At 50.5% G+C, this 758-nt stretch overlaps 1 protein-coding gene across 1 annotated transcript in view; it reads right to left on the reverse strand.

The window, feature by feature from the left end:
* LOC101860205 (pleckstrin homology domain-containing family G member 5) overlaps nt 1–758 on the reverse strand; it is a gene marked incomplete at its 5' end in the record, with an annotated part of 80,508 nt that overhangs the window by 66,542 nt on the left and 13,208 nt on the right. The window contains 1 exon segment of the mRNA XM_013088887.2: nt 66–218. Coding sequence (XP_012944341.1) covers nt 66–218 — 153 coding nt within the window.

The raw sequence follows: 758 nt of genomic DNA on the forward strand, positions 1-758 counted from the left end.
ACAGACAGACAGACAGACAGACAGACAGACAGACAGACAGACAGACAGACAGACATGGTGCCTACCTTGCTGGCCGCAGGTGTAAACAATCCAACGACCGAGAGCTTCTGTGACTTGTTCTTCTTGCCCTCGCTCCAGGTGCCCTGAGGGCTGGCGCTGGGGTAGAACGTGTCATCAATGGACAGGTTATTCGTCCTGCTCCGTCCGCGCAGACTTCCCTGATGGACAGAAGGGGCGAACAGACGTGTAAGCTATCTTTTTTTTTAGTTCAGTTAAGTAGTAAGGGTTTAGTTTAGTTTTAGTACGTGTTCTACGGCACTTGGGACTCAGTAAGGTCTCATATAAGTGCCGAAGATTAGGGGTGTTACAAGAGAGTAACAAACACTAAATAGAAGGAGGGGAGATAGAGATGATGGATTTTTTTTACATGAAAGAAGGAGCAAACCACACCAGAGCACCCGCCAACCACCCACGTGAAGAGGGAAGCTGAGCAGGATGGACAGAAGGAAGAAAGGAGGTGTAAGCTCGGCTGTGTTTGTTACACGTGTGGAAATTACGGAGGCAGTGAAGATAAACCGTCTTTTCTGTCTGTGGTTCTCGTGGTAAGTCAAGTAAGTGCATGATGCACTGGTGTGGTGTGCCCTGGTGCACGATGCACTGGTGTGGTGTGCCCTGGTGCATGATGCACTGGTGTGGTGTGCCCTGGTGCATGATGCACTGGTGTGGTGTGCCCTGGTGCATGATGCACTGGTGTGGTG

This window comes from Aplysia californica, unplaced genomic scaffold (assembly GCF_000002075.1).
Source record: "Aplysia californica isolate F4 #8 unplaced genomic scaffold, AplCal3.0 scaffold00826, whole genome shotgun sequence".
NCBI lineage: Eukaryota > Metazoa > Mollusca > Gastropoda > Aplysiida > Aplysiidae > Aplysia > Aplysia californica.